We start from the raw sequence: 27462 nt of genomic DNA on the forward strand, positions 1-27462 counted from the left end.
TGCATTCCTTTTTGCATGTATACATTGAGATGTATTTTTACCTTGTTATTTCTATCCATCCATCTATAACTAGAAAGTCACTTAATACAGGTCAGGGTGGCATCAACCTAGTGCTCATCCTGGAAGTTCAGGGTGCAAGTCAGAACTGTATCTGGAATGGGGTGTCAATCCATTGCAAGGACACGCACATTCACAATAAGAATTAATAGTTTGTATTTGTCTGGAGCTCCTCATCCCAGTGGATTGCAAAGTGCTTTGCAAGTACAGAGGATCATTTTCGTCCACTGCCTAAGAGTAGAACCCACCTGGGTTCATTCTGCTTGAGCAACTCCACTGCACAGCTGATCAAGTGGAGGAGTGAGAAATTACCTTACCAACAGGCAGCAGTGTGGTTAGGGTTCTGGACTCACAACTGGCTACAGGCTCAAATTAGTGGTGAGATACTGCTGATGTACCCTTCAGCAACGCTCTTCCTCCAAACTGTTCTACTGAAATACTGTACCCAGCTGTACAAATGAAACATTTGTACAGCATTTGGACTTGGACACACATGCACATGATAAAAGTCCAGATTTTTAAGAGCAGGGTAGGATTTAGCCTGGGTTTACCTCCCTGCTTGTACAACACTGCCATGGGATTTCTGAAGTCAGGACCTCAGTTTTAACAACTCCAAATGACAGCACCTACAGCCCAGGAATCCCTGCTCACCGTCATGGGGCATTGGTTTAGAAATTTTGGTCAAGAGGGAAGAGCCATGCTTATAGGTTCTGTTTACACGTGTTCCGGACTGGAAGCGCACAGGGACAATTTCTTTTCTGATGATTAAAAATGAAACTTATTTTAAAAAACACTAGCTCCTAACTACACTACACTTCTTTGACGTACAGTACAAGCAAACAAACGTTTCAAACAAGACACATTTTTACTTTGTCCTGCTGCGATGAGCTACTAGGTAAAAGAAGAAAGCCGTTAAAGCTAGTTTACAGCAATGCGCACGTAAATAAATTGCACCGTAATTTAGAAAGCGGGTGGCACAATTTAGATTTTTAATCTCTGTTCAGATGTTTCTTTCAAAAACTGCCCTCAAGGGTGAGACTGACTTGAATTCAACATAATGCCGCAGACACACTGTTTATGGACCTTATTAATGCCAGACTTGTTCTGTTTTTATATTCAAACCCCACGACCTCTCCATCACTAAGACAGAGACCAGTCCCCCAAGTCCATTCACTTTGAAGAGCCTTGTGGAAAACCTTGTGGAATCCCTACATCTCGAGCACTTACAGCGGAAGGAAGACAGGAATTCTGCGAAAGAGCTCGCGCTGCTCCAGCACTGTGCTGTAAAGGTCAGGGGAAGATTCCAGTGACCTTGAGTGTGACCCACTGTCTGTTTGGAGGCCTGCTGAGCTGTGCTGGGTGTAGAGAAAACCACTCTGCCAAGGAAAATAACAGCCTGCTTTTAACATGCATAATCAGACCAGCTCTTTTTCAATATTCACTCTTACCTGCTGCTGTGCCACAGCTCCAATTACAGTCTTACACAGGGAATCTGTTCCAATGTGTGCTAGGGGATTTGAACCAAACACTGTGATGTGAAAATCCCTTATTTACATCTTCTAAACAAAAGAACTGCAGCCTAGGTTCCTTGAAGAAGACACTCATTACTTATTAGCAGATTTTGTCTTCACGATAACAGCCTTTTCTTTCACAACACAGTTCAAACAATACTTCAGGCCAGGATTGCACGATTCATCATATCCGGAATCAATAGGTTCCTGAATTAAAATTTGAAATTACAATTTATGTTATTATTCTCTTTGTACACATACTATCCAGGAGTCCAGCTGTCTGAAATAGGATATCAAGTTTGTGGTGAATATTCTATTGTCATTTACAAAAAAATAAGTGTATACAGAATTTCTTTGGGCATTTTTAATCCCCTTTTTATGTTCAAAAGCAGGCATCAAAGGAAAAGATAACTATGGAAAATTCAGGCTCAAATCGTACTATGAAATTTATCCAACTGCTCATCATAATAACAAAACTAAAGAACATGGGTTTTACTTTAATAATTATAATCACTTTTGATGAAATCAAAACTATTTATCTCTCGCTGCTGCTTCCACTAGAGCGCCAACACAAGCCTTCTAATCTGACTGCACTGTTTTCTATTTCCTTTCCAGTATACAAGACTGGTGAACGTACTTGATATGCAAGACTACCTGTTTACTTAGCATGAAAATTGACCTTTCCTTGGTTTCTAAACAGTGTATTATTAATCTTTCATGTTTAAAAGAAGTCCAGAGCGATTTTTTTCTGATGATCCCTAAAATTGTCTATGTTTTAGTCTTTTAAAAAGTATTTGTTAGAAGAGATGAAATGTTAACAAGCTAAGCCAAGATCCTTAATAAAACCTAATAATCTTGCAAACAGTCACATAAATTGAAGATTCAGCAGGCCCTGCCTGTATATGTACTGAGAAAGAGTAATGCATTTAAGGGGATGAGGAGGTTGCACACACTACCGTAATTTGACATTTAAATTGAAGTTCAGGTAATACCTTACATATACTGTAATAACATCATACAATTAAATTTGAAGGTTAACCTGTCTACAAGTTCCTGTTATCTAATGTCTTACTATTAATGGCTGTTATAGGGCATACAGTATATGACATATGGCTTTCAGGGTGGCACAGTGGCACAGTGGTTAGATTTGCTGCCTCACAGCGCTGGGGCCCCGGGTTCAATTCCTGGGGGGCTATCTGGCTGTGTGGATTTTGCTATATCTGCCTCATGTTCACGAGGGTTTCCTCCGGGTGCTGCGATTTCCTCCCACAGTCCAAAGACATACTCCTTATGGGAAAAATGGCCCTGGTGTGAGTTTGTGTGTCCTGCAACGAACTGTCATCTCCTGCCTGTGCCTGTTGCTTTCTGGGACAGGCTATGGCATCCCTGTAACCCTGCATTAGAAGTGGTTAGAAAATGGATGGATGGATATGACAGTATGTTCCTAAGGGGCAAGCGATGGTTTAAGAAACAGCAGGTCTTAGTTAACTAACCAGCTCGAGTTCTATTTAGATTTTCAAAAGGCTTTTGATAAAGTTCCTCAAAAATACTAATTTCGACTAATTAAGAATAATTGCAGGCAGTAGGCATTCAAGGTAATGCATGTACTTGAATTAAGCATTGGTTAATGACTGGGAAATAGAGGGTTTCATACAGGGGGTACTGGGGTGACATGATTAGTGGAGTACTTCAGTGATTTATATTAGGACCACTGCTCTACTGAATTTATATCAATGCTCTAGGTTCTAGTATGGTTAGTAAACTAGTCAGCTGGGTTCCAGCTGGATGAGATCCTTCGATCAATCAAACACCCAAATCCACATGAGTTAAACTGAACATCCTTTGCTGTGTGCACTTCTCATGTCTTGTTTTCTTTGATCCAGCATATAATACTCTGTGTTGCCATTGTGACACATGTTCTCTGTTTCTCTTGTTTTCAAAAAATGGCTAAGAAGCAGTCAGGACCAAGGCCTGTAGGTCCCCAACAGAGTGCCTCCTCTTCCTTAGAGAGGATTGCTGAGGTCTTTTTCCTTGGATAGTAAATTAGTATTGTAAACTATAAGCTAAACAGAAATGATGACAGGAATCACTAAAACACATAATACACAACATAAAAGGCACAATCTGCCCATTATAATGAACTATTCCCTCCATTTACAATTTCTTCAACAATTAATCACAACCAGCCTTTCCTGGGAGTGACTGCCACGACCAGATAAAACACTACCTTAAAATAATAATTTTTGCGAGTTTTTACTTTCTAAATAACATCAATCCAAGTGTAAAGGCATATTTCACTCGCCTGTCTAAACAGGCTGTAGAGGAATCTGTCTAGCAGCAGCTAATAAAATAGCAGTGAGTGAGAGACTGGCCGAGCCAAACAAAGAGACTTTGTCAGGAATATGCCTTCAACTGAGGCAGGAGGGGCAACATTAATCTCCCAGAGTCAAACAGCAAGAATGTCCCAGTTTGTCAAAAACAAACACCATCTTGTCTCTGACCATCACTTGCAGAATCCTCACATCTGGTTAAACAGAGTTAGGCCTCCACCCCACAATGGGCAAGAAGTTCCACAATCCTGCCTCACTGAATAAAACCAGACTGACTTTCCACACAACAGCAGGCTTTTGGAAGCCTGTTTTTTTAGTTAATATTCCTATTAACTAATTAATTAATATTTCTCTTTAACATTCAAGTGACTAAAAAGTTCTGTTACCTGTAAATTACCTCAATCCAATAAGTTTGAACAAGAATCAAGATAAAAAAAAATAAAGAACCATGGCTACATTTCATCTACAGCACAATAACTCAGAAAAACATTAACTACAAAAGACATGTACAATACTTAGGTGCTGGCCTTCTCTGTATTGGAAAATGAGTTAAAATGGCTGCCTTGCAAAATGTTAGACCTTGTAGTCCGGTAAAAAAGAAAGAGGATCCTTGGTTTAAAAGGTGAGCACTTTCTCTCTCGTGGATGAAGGGATTAAGGTTCTGTATTACAACTGGAATGCCTCGGGCTGTGAGAGGTTCTGTTTAAAGAAGGCCAACATTAGCTAAGCACTGGTGTCACTCCTTTTCCAAACCGTGCGGTGGAATCCATGCGAGCAAAGGTCTAGTGTCACACTGCTCATGACTCAAGTCTCATCCTGCCTCCTCTCTCTGTCCACTGCATCCTCTGTGAATAATCAAGTATGGAGGTAAATCAATGGCTGATGACAGCCCACAGGTAAAGGTTACTGGGTTGGCTATTGAATTATTCCTTTCAGTCTCTCGTCAGTGCAATCTGCTGCACTGATTTTAATTCATGGAGCTCAGTGATAGTGCATTACTTTACCAAACCTTCTCTCTATACTGTAGATAATATCTGTACCAATAACTAACCAATCATAGTGCATTACTTTACCAAACCTTCTCACTATACTGTAGATAATATCTGTACCAATAACTAACCAATCATAGTGCATTACTTTACCAAACCTTCTCACTATACTGTAGATAATATTTGTACCAATAACTAACCAATCTACTCAGCTCTCCGGAATTAAGCATTTTATATGAAAACGCATCCTCAGATTGCTCTCAATCTGAGACTTGGCTTTTCTTAAACCACTAACATTTAAATTAAAAATACAGCTTGAATTACTTTTTGTATCATTCCTTTTTTTACAAATCCTCACAGAGCAAATTCTTTCTTATGACAAACCATACTGTATATTTAGTTTTTGCCATCTAAGCAATACATAACAGTTTAATCTGTATCTACAGCACTGCATGTGGCCCTTAATTCATGAATCCCCTCTGTGGTAAATAAAAAGGCTTACTAAAAAAAATATCTAGTTTTCCAGATTAAAAATGATGTCTTGTTCTGGATATTTTCAGTTAGATAGTTCTGACCTGAACACGGTGAGCACTACTGGTGCTTTAGTTTTCTGTGAAGGATAAAGCAATAAGGGTAACAATGCTGTTAAAAAAAAACTGTCCCTCTTTTTATAAGATGTACATACTGCGTAACTATTAATGTGCAAAAGCAATCACCAACTGAATCATAGGCTGCCTGCTTATTGTTACAGTGAGAACAAGGAAGAACCATTGCTGTTCCTGTCACTCAATACGTGACTAACATGGAAGAGAAATGGTTAATGTTAGAATGTCACACCCCTGTTTCAAAAGCTTGATGTAACATCTTTGCATGGACTAAGTCAGCCTGAAACAGACATCAATTGGATTTTATTTAAATAGAACACTTGACAATATTGGTGAATGGCTATTCAAGGCAGTGTACTGGAAAGAGTCACACTGGAGGTCTATATTACAGTCATTTTCTCTAAATAAGCAAAGATGTAGCTTGTTCTCTAAGCCCCAGACCTCCATTATTGTTACTAATATCCAGTCAAGCACCAGCCAGCCACGATTAAGGGCCCCAAGGAGGTCCAATGTAATCCCAGAGCACAGACAGCACTGGCAGGTTGCTCAGTGAATACTGCTGAAGAAAATCAGACAGGGCTTTGCTTAAAAAAGTCAAGCACCCAGACTGGTGAACAAGAACAGACCTAGAATGTATGCAAATTGCACCAAAAAACCATTAGCATCCATTCTAAAACTCACACCCTCACACCACGGAGCTCAGTTCCAGCATCGAATACTCTAATCACCCCCATTAAACCACTCAAACCCAATTCATGTTGCAGCGCAGGCCTGAGTTTCATCAAGTCCTCTACGCTGTACCCCAAGGTTTTTGCCATCCACAGTGTTAATCAAAATCAACAGCATCCCAACACTGGCAACACTGAGCTACTCATGCTGATTCCTCTGACCCTGCAGACTACTTCTATAACTCTGAAGCATCTCTGTTTCTTGCAGAGGTATTCACCCTCTCACGACCCCTCATTCTGGACACTGACACTCAATGCTTTCCTGCAGATCAACATTCTAACCACTAAATGTACTCAGACAGCCTGGCCTTCCACACTGCAGCCTGACCCTCTAACCACTGAGCTGCTATCCCTCTTTGCAAAATTACCGTCAAGCATCTGAGTCAATAAATAGAACTCATTAGCACATTTGGAAAATACAAATGAGATGACCGACCCGATGGACCGTCTATCTATTGTATCAGCTTTCAAGAGACTGTTTATCATGGTGGAGACTGAAACCAATATTATAATGCTCTCTTGTGGTGATGTATCTCACAGGGAGTGAAACAAAGAGATCTGCAAAAGCCACTGGCTAGTTCCTCTCAGGATCTGAGCATGAAGTGCACTCAATCCTCTCTGCCAGCAGGCACAGAGCACATCACAGAATTACACAGCTGACACCACTCTGACCAGTCATCTGCTCTACAGGTGAGTTGCGCGTCCTATAGCAACTCCTGCCGCGAAGACATCTACAACATACAGCTGAGTGTCCAATCAGGAAAGAGAGCTAAACCGACACTGATGCTGGTTATCAGAAACAAATACTGACAGCTTAATTACCAAATAACATTTTAAGCAAAGAATGTTTGAAATGAAACAGATACAGTTTACCTTTTCATCTTTACAGGCTGAAAAAACATATTCTTTAGATAACTGATAAGTATTCTGAAAAGGATTATGGGCACACCTTTCTATTATGTGACTAAGTCAACTCAGAAATGTTCTAAATGCACTCAAAATGAATTAACACTCCAGTTTTAATGCTGTTTATTCTGGTTTGATTCACAGGTTCAATTCACAGACAGCTCTATAATAGGGGCTTTCTGGTCAGTTTGCTGTAACAGGATGAACCGGCAGTGCAACTTCTTGTGGCATGCACATATAGTATAAACCAGGAAAAGAAAAAAGAGGCTTCCTTTTGTGACTTGGGAGGAAAAGGCCATATTTATTCTTTTGTTTTTTATTTCACAATGAGAGGTAGTGTATTTAAGAGATTCCTGCCACGTTTAGTGGCTAAGGAGATATGCTTTAGGTCTGCTACTACAGCCGCACGCAAATCGAACAATTTCCTCCCCTCCTTTTCCCCTCTGCCATGGATTAATGGACAGCCTTCTCTCCATCCCTCAACCTCGACTTATCCACTCACCCCAGTCACCGGAGGGCACGGCAGCAATAACAAACTTTATTAAAAGAATACACAAACTGCCTGAATTTCCATAGCTTTTGTTTTGCGAGCTGATTTTTCTTTTTGGGGGGGGTGGGTGGGAGGTGGTTGGGGGGGGGGAGATAGTGTACCCTTTCTGGGAAGGTTTGCTTTGCATTTTAAGAAGCGTGGAAAATTATGACATTCCTAGGATTGCTGCTGCCTGAGCTCATCCCCCCTCTCGGTGTGCAGTTGAACCCACAGACAGAAAGACAGCTGTGCAACCAGCCTTACTGTTCACCTCCTATTTATTTTCATCTGTGCATTTATTTGCTTGCATTCTAGAAGAATAAACTTGCCATTTGAAAGGAGACAGATAAGGCTGGAAGGTAAATCCCCTATTGATCTCCAAAGCCAAAGGCATCCTTTGGATCTTACAAGTAGCAACAGTACTAAAAGCAGGCAAAGAGACATGTCTGTTGAGTCAGTGGCTTATATCATTGTGCCAAACCACCATGCAAAGGTTAAGTGAGGATGAGGAAGATGTTACATCACTTTAGATGTTGGTCGAAACTTAATCTCTCAAGAATTTTGACATTACCTGCCTGCAACTTGCACACATTTTGGGAGCTGTTAACATGCTATACTAGCCTTAATAACACTGCTTTGGGTAGCTCTGAGAGATGCAGTGAACTCAGACTTTAAAGAAGCATGAATTTGTCTGTTTATTCTACTGGATTGTTTCATTGTGTTCTATGCCAGTTTTTGGAATCACAGTGAGAATTATACAAAGCCCTTATCTGAGCAAGGGATGCCTGATTTTCAGGACCGGGCTTGTTGTGAAGTCCCTGACCCCAGAAGAACAACCCTTTTAGTGAAACAAGCTTTGATTTCAAATTGGATTTTGCTGCCATGTAGCATTTTCATGATCCTTTGGTGTTAGAAGCCTTATTTTACATGCAGTCGATGTAAAGAGTCACACATTACTGTCCGTAAAACGCATTCTTAGAAATGCATGGTACATTTTGCTAAAAGGAATCCAGTCTAAAGGATGATTAGAGGGAACACTAAAAAATAGCACACTTTTTCAATTATGACCTTAGTGGTGCCTCCTTACATAGTGAAGAACATCCAATGAGAGGTGTCTAGACACATGCTAGCTACTATGCCCATTTAACCTCTAAATCACCAGCAGTGTGTAGATATCTAACCCCCATCTATTCACACACACACACACACACACACACACACACACACACACACCCACCCAGCATCTTCACCACAATCATTTTTCATCAGGTAACTGTGACCCTGGAAAGGCCTGGCTGCTACACCATGATGCCTCGGTCTGTGGGGAGGTGTGGGGCTGCTGTGGGAGAACTTGGACAGCTGAGCTCAGCCCTGTGAAAGCAGAGACAATGAGCAGGCTCTGCTCCCAGCACCCTGTCCCTCAGACAGACAGGGATTTCCTCCGCGGATAGCCAAGCCGTCACAGCCCAGCGATCAAGGGCCTGCATCTGTCAGCCACAGGGGGAAAAGGCAGATTTAAGGTAGCAGCTAATCCAGTGTCAATGGCGTTTGTTCCATTTCGGAGTCAGAGTATCTTCTCTGCCTGTCACACACAGATTTCTTTCAAAAAAATGAAACCATATGTTCCATATAACTAGCCTTATAGTTATCTTGTGACATCCCTTTAAACTCGCCTCTGGTCGATTCTGTTTCACAATTAAAGAAACAAATGCTCTACTAATTACCAGACAAGACTGGAGCGGCTTTTCTTCTTTTGCCTCACCCTCAAGCTCAGTTCACAGGTGGCATTGACCACTGACCACTCCCAAAGCCATCTAACTTGCCGTACAGTCCTATAGTATCTGCATATGGTTGCAGATTTCTGCCAGTTGTAAATGAGATGCCCAAAAAACATTCTTTCACCTATCTACGGTATATAGTGTACAATAATCACAAATAGGACATACAGCTATAACTTGCAGTGACTGCTGCACTCACACCTATGGACTCATCTGCAGAGAAAAGCTTGGATCGGAGGACCGTGTGGTTTTCTGGTTATCACCTCTAAACACAGTATCCGGCTACTCTTGGATACAACGACAAAGGGATGTAACTCTCCCAGTCCCTTATACGTGGTGTCACACAAGCTCTTAATAACTTAGCTTTTACTTGAAAGATCCGCTGGCGTTACAGCAAGGGTGCAGGATAACTCTGGCATGAAATTCGTAAATGCTGAACCCCGGTGTCACGAGAAACCTCCTATTTTATTTGTGAAGGGTATCAGGGAGAAAAACTCAAGTTAAAAAAACATGCTTAAGCAGCACATTTGAGGTGGGGGGAGGGGGGGGGGGGGTCAGGAATTAAAACAATGCGTGCCTTTTTATCCCTGCGTTGGTCTAATTGGATGGGAAATTCATCGCTGCTGTCTTGGTGCTCCCAGGGAGCCAGGGAGGGGAGAGGAGCGTGGGGAAAGACATGTGGCATCAAACCCAGCCAGTGCTGCTCTCTGGCCTTCCACTCTCAACAAAGCCCTTTTCACACAGCCTGGCTTTGTGCTCCCAGACCTGGCTGGACCTTCTCCCCCTCGCACTGTCCCTCCGCACAGCCTGCATGTGAACACAGCCAATATGTGCAACACAGTGGCCTTACTAAGAAATCTACTGCATACAGGAAGAATAATCATAAGCACTGTGCATGTGGTGTGCTGGTATAATGTTACAATAGCTTGACTGGATGTTGTTTTTCTGATGGATATCACTGAGCTGCTTCTTAATTTACAACTGATTGTTGCAAACCGTAAGTGATGGAGAGCTAAAAATAAGTTTTAATTTATAGTTGCATGAAGGTAACTCACACTAAAAAGAAATACTTAAGGACAAGCCTAAACTGCAAATGCAGCACCTGCCCGACTTCCTAACAGATGATTCTTAGAGCCAAACTTTACAATTTACTACCAAATGGCATCTGACAGTTTTAAACCTCCTTTCCAAACCTACACTACAGCCCTCCCTTCGTGGTATATAGATTTAATGTGATGCTTTTAAAGTGCTCTGCATGTTGGTTAATGTGCATTAATGTGTGTTGTAATTTATATTTTAAAACTCTGCACTACACTAATTGTTTTGTAAAGAAACGCATTTGAAACACATGCTTACAGACGTGATAAAAGTAATGCCATTATTCCGTTCTTCCCCCTTGCATGTACTCATCCACAACCCTAATGCCTTTTGCTTCTAATTAAGAAAATATGACTGATGTTAGAATACAACTGACATCTCTAGCGTGCATAACCATCGTTGGTTTTTTTGCAACGAGCTCCTATACTTAAAAAATGAGGGACTGGACTGAGTTATTACTTAACTGAGGAATGGCTGGGGGTGCCTGCTTTTTATGATCTTATCTTATTAAGCAGAGCGTGGGGGACAGAATGAGATCGCCTGACTCGCAGACGTGGAAGCAGCCCAGCACCTTGCTCCAATTCAGCAGCAGTAACAGCAGCAGCCTCGGGAATTACTGCTGAGCTGACCCAGAAATCCAGGGCCAGCTTTGTTTTAACAAGCAGGGGAACCTTTATCACTTTAGCAACTGTGCCTCCACCACAAGAAAGGACTGAGCGCCTCTGAAGGAATAGCAAGGAGGAAATTAAATATTACACCAGGAGGGAATGTTTCAGCTGTTGGTGGGGGGGGGGGGGTCAAACACTGGAGGTGGAACCAGGCATTAGAAGGAGTTGGGGGAGCAGCAGAGGGGGGAATGGGGGGTTAAGAGTTTTCAGTGTTCTTGCTTGCTGATGAAGAAGTATGTTCATTATCAGCGTAATTCAATCAAGATGCTTGAACAGAAAGAAAGGCCGACATTCTTTATTACACACTTCATTTCATTTAACGGACCTTTAAAAGAAAAATCCCCCTTCCTAAATGAGATGTGGCTTGTTTTCAAGCGGTTTTTGGTTCGTGCCCAGTCTGTTTTGGCGATATGGATTTCTCTGTGTGCTCTCGCTCTTGTGTCTGTCGTGCCATCAACCAGTCATTCGGAGTTGCCAAAAAAGACGGCCGTCCTGTATGGTAAACAAATCAGCAAGGGCAATTAGGGTAACTGTTAATTTTAAAGGTTAGCATACCTACGTTGCAGCAGGAGGCTTGCAAGCTTGAAAAATTCATATTGTTAATATGGAATAGACTGGAAAAAATGTGGATAAGAGCAGTGCAGGAGAAGGCTCTGTACACACTGGGGCTTTCCACGTTACTACAACATAGCCTGAGTCCTAAAGTTCCCTGCTCTGGGTTCCCAATCCTTCGCCTTGAGGTAAAGTACCGGGAGAAGTTAAATTATAGACTTTACATTTCATCATAAAGATATCAAATCACATCAAATTAAATTTCAGCAGTAAAAGCATCACAGGAAACCCCCTAATGCAGAGATCATCAGCCATGGCCAACACTGTAAATTTGGCAATTCTGGTTATATAAAAAAAATCAATTATCCATGTCTGTCTCCTTGTGTTTATATCGTTATATTTTATGGATCTATAAATGAAAATAACGATGGTCATTTTTCTGATAATTCATCTTTAGATTACTTCTATGTAAACACCAGCAAAATACCTTTAAAATACACAGCCACTCTTATCCAGTACAGCCCACACATTCCCCTCTGCAGGAGTTCAACTTCATTACTTAACCTGCAACCTTGACTTGACAAGTAGCCTTGCTCTGGTACTGTTTGCAAACATAGACATCCATTAAGGCACTTCAAAGCTTATGAGGGAAAGAAATGAAATGAATCAACAACACAAAAGTGAAAAAAGGTCTTTTGTAAACCTCATACTGCTGTTCTTTCTTCCCCTTTAACCCAAGCAGGCCCGCCTTTTTGCCTCTGCTCGCTTGCTTGTCCACTGTACTATAGTCATTAACATATTTGGAGTGCAGCAAGCAGAAAGCTTAATTGTCCTTAATTGCTAGGCTAAATACATTCTCTAATGATTTGCCTCAGATCTGTGACTGGCTTTTGCGTAATTTCCCAGCCGCTGGCTTCATTATCCCTGCCTCCTTGGAACAAAGCGTCTTTAGAGGCTGTTTTTACATAACACAGGGAGCCTGTGTGAGCAGGGCGCTGCTGGCTCAGAGAGGCCGCACAATGCCGGCCCTTTGTCAGGGTGCAGAGTCAGGGGGCAGAAGTCAAAGTAATTAGAAAATGAAATCCAAGAAAAGACAAAGTGTTAATTGACCGCGGCTCACTCCTTTAATCAGTCTTTTAGCAAACGATGTGCACTGCTTTGTTTTTCCAGCTGAAGAAGAAATGTTGCCTCATAATGCATCTCTCATAGCCTTCCTCCCCACTGTTAATCGGGGTTTGGACGCAGAGCTAAAAAAAAACTCTGAGATAAAAGGTGGGGGGACCCCCCTTTAACACCCTGATCACAGTTTATTGCTAACTGGGAGTCTCAAAACGTTGGCCTCAGCCCACCTGCTTAAGCATTTGCAGTTTCACTGTTTGTAAAAGGAAAGCTTAAGGATGATCACAGATGTATTTCACAAAGCATTTACTCATGCTTCAGAAGAAGCGAGGATCTCTTCCTTCCACCATTAACTTTGAAAGCATGTGGTTTATTTTAATATGGATTGCTTTACCAGATGCAATCAAGCACTTCTACTCTTAAATATAGTGACCATTCCTTTACCGACAGTAAAGAGTCAGTTTATATTTAACAATGCTTTAGAAACAAACAAGAGCCCTTTATTGCTGCATGTTTATCAGGATGAGATGAGACACTGTTTAGATGCTTTAGTGTTGGCCACACAGTGAGCAGTGGCTATATTTCATTTAAAATTTCCTCTACATGATATATGGGGCGAGACAGACGATCGGGCCACTGGCAGACATCCCTGTGGTTCAGGGTTGCTGGTCCTGCTGACTCACAGGGACCTCTGTGAGGGTTCTGGTATTCCTGCAGTGTGGGAAGAGCTGCCTCTATTGAACAAACGCTTGAGGAACCCCAGGACAGACACTGCCCAGGAGCACCCCAAACCTCCAGGGCTCAGATGCCTGGGGGGTTTGTCAGGTGACCAGGGGCTCAGGTGACATAACATGACAACGAGTGCTTGTCAATCATCAGAACGTCTGGCTGCCTGCGTGACTGGCCGGAAAACCCAACAAAGAACAAAAACAGAGCTCTGGAATTTTTAACTTTGGAAAAAAAGCAAGTGCTTCTTCTTGGGGTTTACACAGCATGTCAACGTCACGGAGCGAGTGCAGCTGAAAACTGTTTGTTCAGTGCGAGAGCACAGTGAGAAAGGAAGGAAAGATAAGACATGGCTGTGCTCAGCTGTGATGTGGAAAACTCTTCTGCCGCCAAGAGAAGCCGAATAAATTTCTAATTTCTCAGGGAACAAAAAAAAAATACACTCCGGAAATGGCTGGGTTGGGTAATTAGCATTTTTTTCATCTACATATGTCTGCTTTCTGCTTTTTAAGAAATGGCCCTCAGCAAAATAAATGTGTTTTTTATGAAAAAGTAGTACACGGTACTATAAACAGTTTATTTTCCTTATCATGAAGCCTCCGAGAGTCTTACATATTTAAGGTTGCTTAAAGATATTTACAAAGCGGAAAGAAACACTTTTCGGATGTACTGTAAGTAACCTGCATTTGCTGCAGCGCATTGAAATCAAGTTTTCGGCAAGTTTTCCTAATCCTTTACATGAAGTGAAACAGGAATGTGTACAAAACACGGCTGTGTTGGCTTGGTCATGGAGTCTGCTGGCAAAGTGCCTGGCGATGGCCATTAGCACGGTCACTTACCTCTCCTGAGCACGAAAAACTCTCAAAGATTAAAAAAAGATGCCTATGAAGGAAAAGAGTTAAAGAGATGCATAAAAATGAGTCCAGCCCTGGAGAAATGAGAAATGCGGCTCGTAACTTGGCAAGCAGCATCTTCGCTCAGTAAAGGCCAGTGCAAGTGGAAGCAGAAGGACTCCAGGCTGCTGCCGGTCTTTGACAGGCTGGGGGTGATCAGTGCATTACTCCTGTGGTACTCAAGAGGCTATCACAAGAGGATGCTTGAGATCAGAGGTGTGAAAAGCTTAATGACTCAACAAAGTGTATTTTCTATGCTTATACCGTAAAGATTCGTAAAAAAATTACACAAGCAATTTGGAACAAGACGTAATCAATTCCGCACTATTGGTGAGCTCAGTGTGCAGGAACAGCTCCCCCTGCAGGTGAGCAGGTTCCCCGCGTGGCGCCGAGCGACGGGGGCTTACCGGTGTCGGCCGACGGGCACTTGCGGATGGTGAAGATGGCGCCCAGCTCCTCCTCCTCCTCGGGCAGCCCCTTCTGCAGCCGCTGGAGCTTGCGCAGGCTCTCGCTGCGCTGGTGCTTCATGGAGCGCACGTGCTGGATGAGGTTGAGCTTGGCCTTGGTGGAGTAGTTGCAGAGGGCGCAGTGGTAGTAGCAGGCGTCCCCTTCCACCGCGTGCTCGTGCTGCTGCAGGTGCTGCGGAGGGGGGGGGGCGAGAAGGGGGGGACATCGCATGAGGGGCGCGCCCTTGTGCGCTACAGTCCGGACCCCTCACGGGGGGCTACCGGTCACATCCTTTAAAAACAGCACTTTTCTCTCTGGAGAGACCACAGCCTGTGACGTCCGACCTGGAAACCAGAGTGGGAACGGAGCAGTATGGAGAGCTGAGAGCGGGCTTAGTAAACACGGTAAGCTTTGAAAGATATTTGCTAATTCATTCATGGCTGTGTTTGATACTACTTTTGAAAACATCGCTTTTCGCTTTAAAGGCGCTAAACGCCGTCCTTTCAGATCAGGCTGCAATTCCTAACTAACAAGGCAGGGAAAATACCCACCTGCCCCAGCATATTTGCCCCTTTATTACTGAGACTAAACTGCTGACTGTCAGTGACTGAAGGGACATGTTACAAAGTGAGGCCCTCTATGGGCCCAGAGGCTTGGAGGGCCACATGGTTCCGCATCCCAGATGAGACGGAAGCCATTCAACCCCTGACAGAAGGGAACATTGATTCTCTTACTCCCTAGAAGCCCCTTGTCTTTTTCTCCTGCGCTGAAAAGGAAACTCCAAACATCTGCCAGTTTCACGCATGGGATGCTATATATTGATCTGGGTCAGTCAAATCTTTCCTTTCCAAGCGAGTGGCAGTGAAAACTACATTCTGAGACAATCCAGCACATTCCCAAACAGCCACACCGAGACGGGGCCCAGATTCAAAGTAGGCAACGACAGAGGGAAAGGAAAATTGTCACCTCACGCCACAGATAGTGACTTTTAGAATTGGTTTCACTAGGTATAACTCAGGTTTACAATTTGACCCAGTTTTCAGACTCCACAGTATAATCATTTGTCATCCCTTTAATAAGCTATTCTCTAGTGTTAACTTGCCACGTTTCTGTATAAATTACGTTTATTGTGCCATAGTAAACTATTACAAGCAGGACTGTTGAAGACCTCTACTTAAGGAAGTATGATCATTCCACCTTCTACAGCCCTCTGGTCATTCTAACCCTCAGAACGTGCTTTAGAATGTCCCAGGATGGCTTGATTGGATTGAAATCAGTCCATACTCCAAGGTGCCAGTAGTGGATTGTCAATCTGATGCATGGATGGCTGCAAATAACTGGAATTTGGGAGATGTGTTGCTGTACTCAAATGTATTGGGGACTTACTAGTGACATTATAAATCTGTGGCAAATCGGTCATAACAATACAAATGGCAAGAAAGGTCTCCATCTTTAAATCAGCACAAAATATTTTCAGCACAAAATGCTTTTGCCACCAAACAGCCTTCTGATTTAATTTTCCAAAGTTAGCACCCCGCCCCCCCAACCCCTGATGCAGGTCTGGAAAAACAAATTGTTCCATTAAGACAGGCCTGAATAAACTGCCCTGAATTCTGAGGTGCCAATGTGCCAAAATTGATCTCAAATGCAAAAGCACTGGAAACATTATATTTTTAACCAAATTAAATCTGCATCAGGTGTGGATAGCAAAAACCTTTCTATTCCCTGAAATGCTCTGCTCCTTTTCTTCTGATATTTAATTTTCTCGTAATCTTGCTATGGGTTTTTCGGTGCAAATGTGTTTCATTCGCTGCAGTATCACATTTCCCATTGCTTTTCAGCAACACCTAAAACGTACATTAGGATTCTGGTTCCAGGAACCAGAGTTTTGCAAGCCCCAAAGCTCTACCTAATAGAGTTATAAGGTGATTTTAAAAGGGTCTGCCTTTCTGCATGTGCTTTTTTTTCATATTCGACGCTGCGTGATGTAATTGAATAGGTGCTGCTGGAAATATCCTATGTGCGAGTTACAGTCATCCTCTCCTCACACAATGGATCACCAATCACGAACATCAAACCTTGAGATAGAAATGGTAAGATTTATGCATTACATGACTAGATAGCCAAATTGTATATTAGTGACAAGCATAAGCCACACCATACAATAATTGTCATCCTGGAAGTTTCTTCATTCAAGGCCGGTTCCTCAAGACAGCTAAAACAGGCAATTTAAACCACAAATGCTCAGAAAAAAATGGGAGAATCTGAATGTCTAGAAAGGAGATCTAATCTGAAATGAATTGTGAGTAAACCGCCCCACAGTATAAAATTTTGAACTATGTGCACTTCCTCTTCTGAAGACAATGGAGTGGGGGCCACTCAAGCACGAGATTTCACGTGCTTCCAGAAAAATCTCAGACCTCACAGTCGTGCCCAATGGGGGCGATCTGAAGACACCTTGCACACATGCAGGACTCGAGTAGAGCTGGAACTTGGGCGGCCGGCCTGGGCTCAGCCGTAGACCAGAATAAATCTGCGTGTCAGGGCAAGCATCCTCATCTCCCTGCAGAGCTGCGGCAGGCAGGCGAGGCAGAAGAAGCCCTCCGTCTCCCTCCCTCTCCCCAGCCCTCTGCCTGGGTCTGTGGGCTCCGGCTGCATCCCTTCACTTTGAAAGCCAGCCAAGTGCTAATCGGACTAATCCATTCGAAATGAACCATTAAGAGTTCCCTGTCTGTGGGTCAAGTGTCTGCACTGGGAAACCACAATGAGCCCCCCCCCACACACACACACACACACACACACACACAACCCACTGACAAATCCAATCCTTTACCAGCCTGCTGCCGGGAAACTACCAAGAAGAATGTTGCTGGGGGAGTAAGCAAAGAACAGGAAGCTGGATCCTGGCACCGCTATCGAGTTAGAAGCATGAAGCAACAGGACGGACATGAACATTTTTTTCCGGCTTTGGACGGAAGCCACTGACGACATTCCTTGACAGCCCAGGTTCAATCTCTTTTTCAATCTACTTGTCCATCTTGGCCCAGACAGCAAAGCTAAAGCTGTTCAGGAAAAATCACATATGATCTGAAGTAAAGGACAAAAAAGCGCTCAAGATGGCAAGTGCCACCAAAATGTGAAGCGTGACTAAAGAGGACACAGTGGGAAACAGCTAACGGGAAAGACAGACAGACCTCGGATTCCCTAAAGTATGGTCGGCATACTTTAGGTCTGAGCCCTACTTCTAAAGGGCTCAGATAAATGACTGTACCGTGCCTTATTTCCTGAAAAAAAATCACCTTAGGACTCGCAACTTAAAAAGAAATAAGTGAACGAGACAAACCCTATATTCCCCGTGTCTGTTTTCTATGATCCCGAAGCCCCGCGCTGATAAATCATGTCCAAATAGTGCACAGGAATTCGGCAGCTTAATGAAAAAGGCATGTTGGGAACCAAGACAAAACCCGCCAGGGTGCTTCTGCTCAGCAAAGCCTCCGCCGGGGCCCCCAGCCCTGCTGCTGAGAGGCCCCTGCCAGGCACATTGGGCAGGGAGAGCAGCCCAGTGTGGGAGGTGCGGCCAGGCCCTGCCTGCGCATGGCTTCAATTTCAATTTCATTCCATTTCATTAGCAGGGAATGTGTTGCAGCCATGTCTGAAGGCCATGTTAGAGAAGTAAAAAGGGGTGCACGAAGATGCTCTAGCCCTGTCTGAACTCAAGCTTTCCACTGCTCAGATCGGATGTAACAAGAGCGCGGGCTGTGATTTTGAAAGAAAGAGGGTTTCTCCTTTACAAAATTAAATGGGCAATTTAATCTCCTGGCACTTGACCATTTCTTCTCACATTTCACCCTATGCATACCGTATTTTATTGGTGCACACCATAGATGTCATCTTCTTTTCTCTACTGTTCATCTTTAACAACAGGAACAAAATCCCACCACCGTGCACATAGCTATCTCTGCAGCTTCACAGTGACTGAGTCATGACATTTTTATGGTGGCATGGTGTCCAATCTCAATGTCCATGTCCAGTCTTTGAAACAGTGCCCTCTCTGGCGTTGTGCAGAACTGCGTGCAATGGAAGACAACTGTCAAGTTCCTGGTGCACAATGAGTACTTCTACAGCGATTTAAGCAGCCGACGCACTTTGAGTAGCCACGATTTCCAACATTAAATTCGGTACCGCTGTTAATATAAAGTTAATGCATTAAAATAGATGGCTACCCACAGGCTAAATGGCCAGCAATTTTCAGAAAGCTGCCAAAAACCCTCTGTGAATGAACCAATGAGTGTATGAATGTGTATTGCTTTGTAATTATCCCAGCGATTCTCAGCACTTAGTGGTAAAGCCCTGTGCTTCCCAAATGTGATCTCTCTGGATAAATGTAACGCTTGTGACAGGTGAGTGGCAGGCAGAAATGGAAAATAAAGCCCCCCCATTCAAGCACAATCTACACAGCACGCACTGCCATTGGCCAGAGGTGGGGTACACAATATCTTTTACACACAGCCCAGCACAGCGCCATCAGGGGAGCAGACCAAAAATCACACCCATAATAAAGGAGGAATAGCTGTTGAAATTAGAGAATTTTTTTTTTCTCTTCCGCAACAAATCCATAATTGACACTGCATTTTCCAAATCATTGGCTAATGGTAAATAATTACAGTCACAAACATTTCTCAACATCTTTTCCCCCCCATCAAAGAGCCTTCATACATTATACCCGCATGATGCTGATATTCAAGAAAAACAATGTCAGCTGTTAACTCTGTCACAAGAACAAAATCACTTGGGACATTTCTGGAAATATAAGTATGATAAGCCTAGGTCTGAAGACACATGCAGTAAAGGTTGACTAAAATAATATTCTCTTTTTAGAAGAGAAATATAAACTTGTAAGAACTGGCAATTAACAAAAAGGCAAGTCTTCTGTAAAAGTTGAGACTGGCACTTTTACTGAAGTGGCCTATTCTAGTATGTGACAACAGTGTTAGAACCTTGTAACAGCAGATCTTGGAAGGTCAGCAAGGCTGAATCTGGTCAGTACTGGGATGGGAGACCTCTAACCTCCACCTGGTTTGCTGTGTAGTGGAGCTATGTACAGTATGCATTAGCCAGCTACGTGCTATACTTCAGTGGTGGATGAAGCTCAAGTAAAGCACTAACGAGATCCCTTAGTATCCAACTAAGTAAAGGCAAGGAATTATCTTTGTGTGAATTTTATTTCCTCCTTGTTTTGCATTTGGTTTGAGAAAGACCGGAGAAAGACACAGAAGCAAAGGGTTTTCGTTCCCTGTCCTTCTGACAACATTCAAAGCCATTACGGTCCCACATACTGTACATTACACCGCTACCCAAGAGCAAAGCACAGACGCTAACTCCTATGAGCCACCTCAAACACAGGTAGTGACTGCAAGTCCCCTGTTCCCTGTGGGTTACTATTCAAACTCTCATACATGAGGCGATGGGATTCCCCTGGAAAAGGAGAGGTAGCCTCCTGAATGACCTGCTCAGTGTTAGTGCTTGCAGCTTGCCTGGGATTCCTGTCCCCCAGCAGCAGCAGAAGCAGTAACCACAGAACTAGTGCTGGGTGCCAAGCTGAGCAGCTGGCTTGAATTAGCCCCTGCGAGCAGGGACCTGCCCCGATGGTGTACTGTGCTTTTGTGTGACTCAGTCTGCCCGCCCCGGTGACAGACCCGCCTTGAGCGTGTGTCAGGGCTGTGGATCTCCCCTCTCCAGTCCAGACAGGCCTAACCTCTCCCTCTGTCACAGCGGCAGCACAGGGCCTGGGTAGCAAAACAGTTCTCAAATCAGCTCTCGCTCATCGAACCCTCTTAGGGACACTCCGGTGGGTCTGGTTTAGGTCACTGCTGCCCTATTTCTAAAGCAGTGGTCTTTGATGTCCAAACTGAGGATTAAATGATGGACACCAGTGATGCGTATAAACAAAAACAGACTGTACTTGAGGCACTGAGCTGGCTGATGGGAGGACAGTCGGGAACATCAGTAAAGAAAACCATGAAGATACAGCAACTGCTGTAAGAAAAGAGAACCGAGAGAATCACGCCGCATCAGCAAGGCAGGAGTCTCAAGTGTACGCCACACAGCACCAGAAGTCCCTGCTCACCCCTGCACTAAGCTTTAACAACTTCACTACACTTTACCATTAAATAATGCAATAATTATTGGATTCCTTTCCAATAACTAAGGCACTGGAATGTAAACAATAGATACATAATTGCACAGGGAAGACGATCAATAAAGGCAGTCATTTGGCCTACGTTAATTGCAAATCCACTAATTTGAACGCAAGAGTTAGGGAGGGGGACGACAGGTGGCTAAATAATATATTCTCCCACTCGTGACTAAAGCAGAAATTTGCTAATCCACCCTCCGATAAACCCCTGGTCCCAAGATCGGCTCTCAATCAGCCCTGATCAATGTGTCCACATAATTCATGGGGCAAATACTTCTCTCAAAAAAGGCAACTTTTAAATCAATGCTCTAAACAGCAGTAACAAGCCTCCATCAATGGCCACAGGAGAAAAGTGCCCGAGCTGCAGGTTTTGCTCATTAAGAATATTTGGATACACACATACATTATTGTTCTGTTTTAACCAGAGCCAGATAAACGCATTCCCATTTAATGAACTGAGCAGCTCTTACGTTATGTACTGCAAATGTATCTGAAACAGGCAGGAAATGTGGGCACTCCAGGACAAACTTTAAACTCCAGACACCGCCTTTCTCTCTCGCTGAAGGCTTAGCCTTTTAGGTGCTTTTACCAATGTCAACCCTTATCAACTGTAATACGTAAATGGAGCAGCAGTAAAGTTAGTTAAACAGCAGGAGGCGACGGTTAGCGGGGGGAGTAGGGAATAGTACGATGGCTGCAGCATCTACCCTCCTTCTCACCACGTGGTGTAACAGAGACAGACTGCTGTGGATCTGCAACCCTGTTCTATTTCAGGATTTTATCCTTAATTATTTAATCCAATATAACAGACAGTGTATTGAACCAGCGTGCCATGCTAAATGCAGTGCTTAACTAATGAACTTTTTAATTGGCACAATGTTCCTCTCGCGTATCTTCCTTTGAACTCTAACATCATGTCAATGGAGGAAAAAACACACCTGTACTGTCAGTGACAATCCCACTCCCCCATTTCCGCTCTGACCCAAGCACGCCCCCCACCCAAATCCCCCTTGATCTGATAAGCCTCCCATATAACTAAAGATGCACAGCAGTTTAACAACCACTCTACCTTTCTTTTAGTTACACGTCATAAAGAAGCAGGGCTCCGGCACCCACACTACACCATTTTAAGTCTTTCCATATTGACTCGGAACACTGGGGTGAAGGTCAGAGCATCCCAGAGCGTGATGGGATTTTTGCTCAGCTCTCCTACATGCACTTGTGAAACTTACAGGAAAACCTGGAAGACACATTTGTCTTGCCACAGCACCATGAAAAGGAGACGCTCAATTATTTATGCATGTGGGATTACTGCTAGAGCAGACAGAATTTCTCTGGGGTATTTTTTCTAGTTAATTAAAAAAAGAACAGAAAAGTAAAATATAAATTAATAATTTTTTTGGGGGGTGGGGGGGGGGGGAGAGTGACACCTGCTCTTAAAAGAAACAATTTCAAGGGCCTAGGATCTGAAGGCACACGCTGTAGAATATGTACTTTTTAAACTAGAAGTAATTCTTAAACCTTAAACTTTTAATACTATCACACCTTGTAAAACTTTAAGAAGCGGGGAAAATCTTCAAGTTTCCTATATGAGACAATGATGGTTTTCTTACCTTCAAACATGCATCACACACCAGAAAGCATCAGCATACTGTTTTTAGTGATTTTATTACAATGTTTCTTCAAGTAGAACCACTCATTAGCTTCCAGTGCATCTGGGTAGTGTTGCCTGCTTGCTTACTCCACAGACGTGACATTAACCCTGACACCTTTCAGCCTCTCATTTGTCACTTGCCAGCCTGGCTATCACTGCACGGCCTTGTGGGTTGGGTGGTGGTGTGGGCTACTGACTGCCTGTCAGGGAAAGGGGGTGCTGAGCAGCTGGGGAAAAGAAAAGCACTTGTGATGATTAATACGGTGTTCGAAAATTTAATTCAGCACATGAACATTACCAAAACGCCATTTGTCTCTGACAACAAACATTTCGCTCCTCTCCCCACTTTCCGAGAGCCCCCTATGTTAGGCAAATGACAGACGTTATACAACAGGGTTACATAAATGGCCTTCGTCACTGGACATTTGACTTGGGACATGGAGAGCTATTTCATCATTAATAGATACGCCGGGAATCGTCAATGCCCAAAAGCTCTTATCACAAAACTGTATACAGCTTGAACCCCTAGAGTGAGCCCCAAACCTGCGCTCTTAATTCTACAACAAAGTCCTGTGCTGTCAACTAAAGTGACTCTTTAAATTGTAGAAAACTCTTTCAGGGTTTTAATAGGCCTTTAATTAATCTGCCACTGGATGAAAAAGCGATAGCAATGAACCTGACAGTTTGCCCTTAAAGCACTCATCACCTCTTACTTCTATTTTGGGGAATGAATCCCTCCAAAAAGTAGGATATATGGGGCAGCTCTGACTGCCCCAGTTCTCCTGCTGTCCCGGTTTCATCTGATAGCAGACAGCAGTCCTTTTGCAGTGCCCGTTTTGATTTGGTAACCATTGGGAATAGAGTCTTGTCAAGTGTATATTATCTGGCGTTCACCTCCGGTGTTCCCACTTCAGCTGCGTAAATATTTCATTGCAACATAATTGGTTGCTGCTTCAGGCAAAGTAATAAGGCTGTTAAAATGTATTTTTTTTTCTTTTTTATATAAAAAATTCACAAAGTAGTAGGGGAAACATAGACTGTTTGCAAGCACCTTAAAGTGGGGAACAGCCAGTCCCTCCCCTCCTTGCCCCCTCCTTCCCCTTTGCCACACTTCACAGCTAATTAGGAGCACTGATCAGGATGCTGTGCCAATGTAAATATTTAACAGATTCTTAAACGGAGAGCTTATAATATAACTACTGTGCCAACAAAGGAACAAGGAACCCTGGGAGTGGTACCCTTCTTAAAATGCAAATGGGAAGAGGGGGTGGGGGTGGAGAAGGGCTGTAGTACACAGGCACTGCAGAGCCATTGAGTATGATTTGCATATTACATTAGTTTCCCTGTCAGAGGGATACATCAACAGCCTTACACACTGCACACTGCTTCCAGAGACCCTGACCTCACATCCAGCCCTCCATGGGGCACAGTGTCCACCTAGAGTAGCCTTACACACTGCACACTGCTTCCAGAGACCCTGACCTCACGTCCAGCTCGCCATTGGGCACAGTGTCCACCTGGAGCAGCTACACTACAAACTACTCTCTTGAGCCCCTCACCCACCTTGCCATGGGGCACAGTGCTCTTCTTGGCGCAACACCTGAACACTTCTGACAGCGATCCTGACCACACAGAAATATCAGATGATATACTTCAGCGGCCAGCCTTGATTTGCACAAGCACAGTTTCTTATTTAGATCCAATGAGAAGGAAAAAATAATTAACAACATCTCTGTACATGTGGCTCAGTGAACGGAGCAATCTGTTTTATATCAGCATCCAAGTTCTTTTTTATAAAAAAAAGTTTTGCCTCTATTTGTTTTCTTGAAGAGCAAAATATGTGCAGATCTGGCCTACTACCATCTGGGTTAAATTTCAAATCTAAGTAAAGTATTTAGAATTTTATATCTCAAGTTAAGTGATGGGAGAGCATTGTAGAAGGTTAGATGTGTTAGTGCACTCAGCTTTTAAAGTGTTCATCTCTGGGTGGATGTGATGAATCTTACAAACCACCTTGTCTTAACACCTAAGATTCATATCTTCACATCAGCCAAAAATGTAATGAGAGCTAAAATAATACCAGTGTCCATTTATTTATATAATCAAATGTAGGAGTAAATTTCTGTTCAGAAAAACATTTTTTCTGGAATAAAAAAAGTGTCGTCTTAATGCTATGGTTCTATGCACGAGAAGGTCCTCTTGCTTCCCAAATGCAGGAATATGTTCTGGTGCTCTTGTAAGTCTTTTCCCTGGGCCAGCCGTGAAGTTGGGTATTTCAACAACCCAGGTCTCAGGTCCTGAATCTCATGGTCCTGAGCACCGTATCGCCTCCGTTCCCCCCCACCAGATCACTGGTCCAAACTGACCAGCTTCCCATTAGTGTGGTAATTCTGTGGGACCCTGCAGATGCTGATACAAACGTCATTTTCCATACAATGGAAACAAAGTGGTCATTGATCAGTGGGATCGATGGTGATCAATAACCTAAACCATCATCATTCCAAACAGAGCATAATTATATCTAAGATATGATATGCATCTTAAAAATCAAACAAACTCAGCTAATTGGAGCCAAGCCCTTCCTGAGGCACACTGCCAGCTTATGTGCCCCTAAAAAGCTGATGATTGTGCAAAGTGAAGTCCCGGATAAGAGCCCAAGCTATTAACAACAGTGTCATTACAGAAGTTATTGTGTCTGATACAAAGTTGGGGACATTCTGTAAAGGGCACAGCAACCTCCATCACAAGAACTGCTTTGTATCTCTTTAATGTAAATTATGCAACAAGGTTATATGATTACATCAAGCACCTTTTATTGGATGACTTGTGATTTAAATGTATTAATGTTTTGGAGAAGTGCCCTTATTGTGCGATTCAACATTGACCCCACTGTCAAATATTAATAGAGACTCTGGCTTTCCCCAATAACATTGGTACGGTGTAACAGCCACAAAAGATAGAACAGTGCAAGTAAGTAAACTGGCAATAGACTACAATGACCTTTAGGGTCACTAAAGATGTAGGGGCATTAAAGACAGACCTGCCTACACACTAAAAATAAGAGTGCAATTCATTTTTGCCCCCACCCCATTCCATACAATGCTTTGTATATTGTTTCTATTCATAGTAACTTCTTTAATGCTTAGCTGAAACGATTCTGTTGTTTAAAGGCCTGAATGGCTGGTTTTTGTCGACAGACCTGATTGAAAAACATACTTAAAAAAAATATATATATTGTCTACCTTATGAATAAAATATCGTTCTTTTCCTGTTATTGCTAAACCACTTAGCTTACACCACATGAACAGTAAGAAGACTCTATTGTAAGCTGTATTGACACACTATATAAAGTATATATAGCTTGCAACCACCTTGCTCTCTCTCTCTCTCTCACTCAAGTCTTCTCCACCAAAGAGCCGGGGGCACCATGCTTGTAAAGTAACCACAGCCTTTTGAGTGCTTCTTGTATTTACAAACGGAGGTATGTTGGAATCAAAGGAGTTACCACATGACATAATTCACATTAAACAGTCACTGGATTGAAAATTTATAGGGCTGATTCAGTGTAGGTGGAGCACCTATAATATTGTAATTGTTTAATTATCCTTTCCCAGCAGAAGTAGACTTACCTAAGAGAGGTACTACAGCGGCTGGCAGCCTGCTGGCAGCCTGTGGCACAATGCTGTGCTCCTGAAAGGCTCCATAAAGAGCTATCAGATCAGCCACTGTGGAATGCACTATCCCCTTTCCAAGCTCCCAATGCACTCCCTTCATGCTCGAGAGACAGCAGTAATTGTAGAAGAGGAGGGATGTGAACCCACACTTATAAATGGTATGCCTCCACTGCCTTCTGCACTGTTAAATCAATCTGCCCCTCTTTTTTTTTTGTTCCTCCCTGATTCTGATTGTCTAATCTCACCTCAGTTTTTATTTCACTCTCATCAGCAGAGACTAAAAATAAATGATAAATGGAACACGATATTTTAAAGTCTTGTCCCTTATCTGTTCTTACAAGAAAATAATAGGGTTGTTAATCCTGGAGCACTCTCTCAAACTGATTAATCAGCACATGTGGACAATCAAATAAATGATTAATATTCCACATATCCCATATAGTAAGCCTAGGGAGACCATTACCCCCAAAACTGTCTGTATTAATTGATTAACCCTTTAATACAAAAATCTGTCTTTGCTGCTGCCCTGCAGCAATGCAGGCATGGATACAATGTTTGCTCTTTCTGTAGTTTGATTTTGCAGTCTGTGCGTCTCTGTGCTGCATGGGAAAAACGAGAGGGCACTTCCAGCTTCTGTAATACTGAGAAGAAAACAGTTCACGTGCCCTGATCATAATGCAACTCTGGCAGCTGCTACAGGTCAGCACCCCCTGCCCTGAACTGATTGACAGATTTGTGTGTTATTTTGATCTACTCAACAATAATCCAGAGACATAAAAACACTGTTCATTTATATACTGGCATGCACCTACCTAGATATACAATGCAAGCAATGGGCTCCCACATTAAAAGAGCTCAAAAGCCACCAATATTATCTATTGGAACTGCACCATTCAGAAACGTGGAGTTGGCTGTTCTTGTAGAAGATTCCCCGACTACAGCTAAGAAAAAAGCCAGAACGCTACTGAGGAATGTAAAATTCCACATGCACCGTACGCATGA

General features: G+C 43.0%; 1 protein-coding gene across 2 annotated transcripts in view; it reads right to left on the reverse strand.

The window, feature by feature from the left end:
* The window catches only part of zfhx3b (zinc finger homeobox 3b), a 178505-nt gene that overhangs the window by 65079 nt on the left and 85964 nt on the right, over positions 1–27462 (reverse strand). For both annotated transcript variants that reach the window (XM_088938737.1, XM_088938736.1), the window contains exon 4: positions 14897–15128. In XM_088938737.1, coding sequence (XP_088794863.1) covers positions 14897–15128 — 232 coding nt within the window. The remainder of the gene's footprint in view (positions 1–14896; positions 15129–27462) is intronic.

This window comes from Atractosteus spatula, chromosome 21, assembly GCF_055471065.1.
Source record: "Atractosteus spatula isolate fAtrSpa1 chromosome 21, fAtrSpa1.hap1, whole genome shotgun sequence".
Classification (NCBI taxonomy): Eukaryota; Metazoa; Chordata; class Actinopteri; order Semionotiformes; family Lepisosteidae; genus Atractosteus; species Atractosteus spatula.